Here is a 6,557-nt window from a genome sequence, read left to right as displayed (position 1 = left end):
GTGTTCCCATGCTCGCTGGCGTACCACCGGTGTGTTTGAAACTGCATGGAAGTGCATTACCGAGATGCAACGCGGTTTTTCTTAGATTCTGCCTGAGATTATCGATAATTTTCAGGTTTGACTAACTTAATCTTATTATTTCATGAATATCTTTTCGTTGGCAGTGGTGTTTTTATGTCTAAATGCATCCCTGTTGCATTTTTACCCCTAAGTAGTTGGCGCAGGCGCAGTTACGCTCGATTTGGTTTCGGCCGTTTAGACGCGTGTTACAAGCCTCTGTGTGTTCGTATTACTCACACTAGTTAAGTTAGTGTTCGCTGTGTAGTGACGGACGCGGTGCCGTATAGTAGGCGCATCGGACATTACACTTGCATACAAGAGGTCACATCCGGTGGCACGTGACGCGCTCAGAATCAGTTATTTTTAGAATTTTGATAAAATTTGCGCAATGAGTGCTATTGCGTGATAAGATATTTTTTGTTTTTCGATAAAAAACAGCGAAAACCGTATAGTGTGATATGCAATTTTTTTTATCGAAAAAACACGAAAACACATGTTGCAATACACATTGTGATTATTTGCTGAAAATTTCGACGAGTCTAACGAAATTAATCTTACATACAAGAGGTCACATCCGGTGGCACGTGACGCGCTCAGAATCGGTTATTTTCACAATTTTGATAAAATTTGCGCAAATGCGTGCTATTGCGAGATAAGATATTTTTTTGCTCTTGATTTTTCCAACGATGAGCGATATATAAACACGCGTTGTCAAGATTCCTTTCAAATAAGAATCGCGTTATGTCGAGTGAGAATAGTGAATCGTCTTCGTCTCGCGTATCTTCTCGTCGCGAGTTATTCGATGTTGACAACGAATCGTCTTCGTCTTTCGTACCTTCTAGTGGTGAGTCAATCGACTTTGATAAAGATCTTTATTGTTTGGAGCGTCCATTATGGCCTAATGATAACGTATATATACCAAGAAAGAAGAGTAATTGGAATGTAGCTACTCATCATTTACGGAGAGCGATCGGATTTCAATGTCTCTTCGAGAGATTCTGTGGTTTAAAACATTAGTAGCTTTTAACTATCGCGCACAATTTTACGGGGCTTCTGTTCAAAAATGGACGCGTAAAATGAACGATAACGGTAAATGCAACATTGTTAGTGAGGTATTTGACAAAATCCAAATTGAAGTACCACGAGACAGTCGTGGAAAGTGGTTATTCATGAATGTATCTCAAGGTGAAAAAAATCACTTTAAAAAATGGAGGATCAGTTGTATTGCACGACGAGCATCGATACGCTGGAGGCGTATCAAGCATGGGAGATAAAATGCGTTGAGTATCTTGATTATTTAAGAGAGGTATGTCGTAACACGAGTCAACCGATATCTACTGGTTTGATAAATTCGTCGATCGCTAAAATAGCGCGATTGGAGTATGTGAGGAGTACCTTACGACCTCGTTTTGTACACGAGGGTTCCGGTCATGCTGAATCGTTGAAGACGGGATTATCATGGATGGAAATCGAACCGGCTTTCAATAATCGAGTGCTCACTGGTGCAGTTCTGAATTCGAGCTACATTGAACCGAGACAATTTCTCAACGATGCGAGAGACACCGTTCTTGATCATACACGAGTGAATCTTCAGAGGCACGCGTGTTTAAAGGTGAATACAACTTTCAATGGAGAATTCGTTGCAGACGACAAGAGATCCTTCAAAAGTATCACCACGAAAAATTATGAGCTGTATGGTGCGTCTGATTTGAAGGAGTGGTACGATGAGCATGTTATGGATGCAATTCTATCTGATCTGGAGGAGTTTCAGGAACGTGACAGCGGATGGGCATTATCGCGCATATTAAATTTGATTGTAAACGTAAATAAATTTAATCCTATGCACGGTGGATCACGATAGGTGCACGATCCTATACACGGACACGGACAGTTTGATATATTTTTTGAAATGTGACAATGTATATGAGGATATGAAGTGTAATATCACGAAATTTGACACAAGCGATTATTCCGAGGATAATGTATACGATATTCCACGCCTTAATAATAAAATACCTGGTTTAATGAAAGATGAAAATAACGGTATGGTAATGACTGAATTCATTGGTCTCAGAGCGAAGATGTACGCATTGAGAGTTGTTGATAGTAATGATGTAAAAAAAATAAAGAGTGTCAAGAAAAGCGTGGTCGCGAAAACGATAGCGTTTGACGACTATGCGAAATGTTTGCATGACGCGTACGAACAGTCGAGGCGTCAATCGCGCATTCAATCGTCGTTGCACGAGGTGTATACGGTTCTCGAAACAAAACTTGCTCTCAGTCCGTACGATGACAAACGATACGTCTTACCTGATTCAATTGCTACTCTACCTTGGGGACATTATAAAATACCACAAATCTTGGATACACAATAAAGTAACCTTATAATAAGATGCTTTTTTATTGCACGATTATTATATCTTTTGGGAAGATGCGTTCAATCAAACGAATGTTATATGCTATTATTGGATATATTACGAACAACTACTCATGTAATGTGTATTAATATGTTTTATTGTGGAATAAATACATCCCTTTACATAATATCAGCTTTATTTATCCACGAATTATGTGAGTTGTCCATTCCTAACCATTTCACGTATACTTCGTTGCCTCGTTTACGTAATACTTTCTCCACAAGATAGACGTCCGGATTGGACACTCGTTGCAGTTCGTATTCGTAAAAATCACCGGCTATCGGCTTTCCTCGATAATTTCTCAGCAGATACGTTGCAGGATTCGTACGTTGCACTTTGGCGATATGGAAGATCTCGGTCGACCAATTTGGTGTGTATCCTTTTTCGAAAATGGTCTTAAATTTACTAACACGTACTGGATCGTCTATCTTGAATTTCGGGGGAGCAATTTTCACGTGACTGTACACCGTCGACAAGAGACGTTTTGCAACGGGAAGTGTGACGTCCATCGGACGCATTCCAATGGTTCGATGTCTACGGCGATTAAAATCTGACAGTAGACGCGACAATTCGTCGATCCATTTGTACGTGCCGTTCAACGTGAATACTTTCCACATGTTATTTTTGAGAGTACGGTTGAATCGTTCCACTACCGACGCTTTCATTACCGAATACGTCGAATAGTGATTTACGTCGTACTTCTGCAAAAGTTTCTGCACAGTGGCGTTGTAGAATTCCTTTCCTTGATCCGTCTGTAGATTTCCCGGATATCGTTTGTCCCAGTGAAAAGACGAAAAAAAGGAGGTCGATTGAACGCCACGAACGTCGCCTTTCTACGATCTCGGATTCGTCGTGAGAAATGAATCTTGATATCCTGAAGATCGGAGGTGCTCCGATCTTCGACGATCGCATCGTTAAAATAGAGACTCACACTTACAATCCGTACGCTAATACAACATTCGGATACAGCGATGAAATACGGATACTGATTCAACATCAGGATCTCTACAGGTTACCGTGCGAAAGTTTGCTCTACATCGAGGGAAAATTCATTGTGCGAAGGAAGGAAGGAAGTACCAACGAACCACCGAGACTGTCGAATAATTGCGTCGCATTCATGTTCGACGAGATTCGCTACGAATTAGACGGAGTGGAAATTGACAGAAACAGAAACGTTGGTATTACGAGCACAGTTAAAAATTACGTTTCGTTGACAGTTGACAGAAGCAGAACGTTGGAGAATGCCGGATGGCAGCTTACATTAGGTCTAGACGCATTATTAACAAGTCGATCGATAACTGAAGATTTTAACTTTAGCGTACCGCTTAACATACTTCTGGGATTTTGCGAGGATTACAAACGTATAGTGATAAACGCCCGACATGAACTAGTCCTGATACGTGCGCGTAACGACAACAATTGCGTTATCGCGAGCAACGCAGACGACTATACACTCACGTTATCGAAAGTGCAATGGAAGATGCCACACGTGGTACTGAACGACGTCAACAAATTGTCACTTCTGCGAACGTTGGAAAACGGACGGTATCTCAGCATGGGATTTCGATCTTGGGATTTGTACGAGTTTCCTCTACTTCAGAGCACGACCAAACATTCGTGGGCTGTGAAGACAACGTCACATTTGGAAAAACAGCGTGATCTTTTCGCTTCAAACTGGAAAGCGAAACGTACTCTCTAAGGATACCACTCATTTCGACGCGTGTGCTCTAGTAAACATAAAAACTATTTTTGAACTCTGATTTTTTCCCGTACGATGATATGAATTTGGATTTCGAACGTAATAAATTCGCAATACTATACGACATGTATGCAAAATTTGCGAAATCGTACTACGGCCACGAAACATACGAAGCTTTGTTGTCCGTCGCGCAATTTGTTTCAGTCGCGCCGCTCGTGGTGATCGATTGCTCTCGTCAAAACGAATCTGTGAAAAGCGCTACCGTGGACATTCGTATCGAATTCGAATGTAGGGAAAATATTCCATCGGGCACCACGGCCTATTGTCTAATTATTCATGACAGAGTGATAGAGTACAATCCATTGACAAATGTCGTTTGTAAGATTATATAACGATACACGTGATTATGTTTTTCTCAACTCAATTTAGACGATTCCATATGCTAATGTAAGTTTTTCCTGTATGCTTTACAAAAATAAACTGTATTTAAAAAAAAAATGCACCACGTTCATTGACACTCTTATCTCCTCGTTTCCTGTATCTATTTTTAGACACTCTTATCTCCTCGTTTTCATTTGCCTATTTTTGGACAAAAAATACCACTCCTCTCTCCGCACTCGCAGTATGCGATTAATAGTCGAACCGTACGTTTCCGCTGTACACGTACGCCGCGATGTCTCTCGCTTTCCTCGTCGCTTTCCTTTCCGTAACGATATCCGCGTCGACGCCGACGATACAAAATTTAGTAAACGTCGAGGTGATAGAATATCTACAGAAATATGGTTACCTGAACGAGGTGGACGTAACCACTCACACGTCGATCGAAGATGAACAAATTAAACAGGCTATCGCATTATTCCAAGAATACTATCAAATACCAGATAACGGTGCGTTGAACGATAATACATTACATCAAATGCGACAACCGCGATGCGGGTTACCGGATATGTCACACCAGGAACAAAATAGTGTTGTAGCGAAATGGAGAAAAACGCATCTTACGTGGAACTTCCACTTGGCAGACGCAGATACATTGAAAACTACGGCACACGCATGGCTTCTTCGTATGGGAAGCGAACACATCTCTAACATTTGAACGTCAAACGTTAAATCCAGACATTTTAATATCGTACCGCGAAGGATTTCATACATACGTCGATAGCAGACGCAATGAGATCTGTTCCGGTTTGTTCGACGGACCTGGTGGAGTACTCGGACACGCGTTTGCACCTACGAACGATCTCGTGCAAACCACAGAGATACACATAGACGGATCGGAACATTGGCATATATATTTAAACGAAAATGTACCAGACAACAAAGTGCATTTGCTTTACACGTTAACGCACGAGATCGGACATTCATTGGGAATGTCGCACAGTACATATAGAGATTCCATAATGTTTCTTTACGTCACCAATAATACCGTTAAACTCAGCCTAGAGGACAGTTTAGCTATTCAACGTCTGTACGGAATAAAAAAACCTAATGTAGTGCCGAGTACACGATCACCACCTGTAACAACTAACACAACGAAAACAACATCAAACAAAAGAGATCTGTGCGATCTACAGTACGTAGACAATGTACTGGTTGAATCATCGCATTTTCGTTACCTATCGAAACACCATGTGGATGATAGACGTTAACGGTAAAAGGTATAAAGGACCAATCGCGCTAAACGATTATCTTCCGGCGAATGTTTCCATAAACGCTGCGTATCAACGACCATCTGGAGAAATTGTAATATTCGCGAATAATCAAATTTACATGATAGACTATCCGAGTTTACGATTGAAGGACGGTTGGCCGAAACGACCATTCGACTTAAAGTTACCCACGAACATGCACGTTAACGCAGCATTGGTCACCAATAGAGGACAAACGTACGTGATCTTTAATGACGATAGCGTAGCGTTACTGAACGAATGCGATATGACCGTTAACGGATATCACACGTTACAGTCGATATTTCCAGGAATACCGCCATCTCCTACTCTAGCCTTCCGATATATCGACGGTTCTCTTTATTTCCTACATAAACGTCAATATTACAAATTTAACGAATTCACCAGAACGGTAACGAATGCTGATAAATTCGACATGAACATACTGAACGTTAATTGTCCCACAGACGGATTACTCAAGCAATTGCAGGATCTTCTTACTCGACTGCTCCAATCAAGTAATTCACTCACAAGCACCGCGTTGAATACAGAGGACGATTAACACGACGTTTTATGTAAAAAAAAAATGTATATCACTTAGATAGGTACGCAGAAGATCAGTGTGAAAGAACGAATCGTTCGAATAACATCGTGAGAGAGACATGTACGCGATTTCAAACGACACCCACGACGACACTCGACATCTCATCGAGC

At 41.1% G+C, this 6,557-nt stretch overlaps 2 protein-coding genes across 2 annotated transcripts; both read left to right on the top strand.

The window, feature by feature from the left end:
* Positions 1-3,336: 3,336 nt before the first annotated feature.
* Positions 3,337-4,176, top strand: LOC108781864 (uncharacterized). The gene has a single exon (XM_018549979.1). It carries the CDS (start codon positions 3,337-3,339, stop codon positions 4,174-4,176), a length of 840 nt encoding a protein of 279 aa, XP_018405481.1.
* A 673-nt stretch (positions 4,177-4,849) lies between these two features.
* Positions 4,850-6,405, top strand: LOC108781863 (matrix metalloproteinase-2). The gene is made up of 3 exons (XM_018549978.1): positions 4,850-5,240; positions 5,293-5,749; positions 5,835-6,405. Exons 1-3 carry the CDS (start codon positions 4,850-4,852, stop codon positions 6,403-6,405), a joined length of 1,419 nt encoding a protein of 472 aa, XP_018405480.1.
* The last annotated feature ends 152 nt before the right edge of the window (positions 6,406-6,557 follow it).

This window comes from Cyphomyrmex costatus, unplaced genomic scaffold (assembly GCF_001594065.2).
Source record: "Cyphomyrmex costatus isolate MS0001 unplaced genomic scaffold, Ccosl1.0 scaffold916, whole genome shotgun sequence".
NCBI classification, from domain to species: domain Eukaryota; kingdom Metazoa; phylum Arthropoda; class Insecta; order Hymenoptera; family Formicidae; genus Cyphomyrmex; species Cyphomyrmex costatus.
This window is presented reverse-complemented; position numbering and strand designations above follow the sequence as displayed.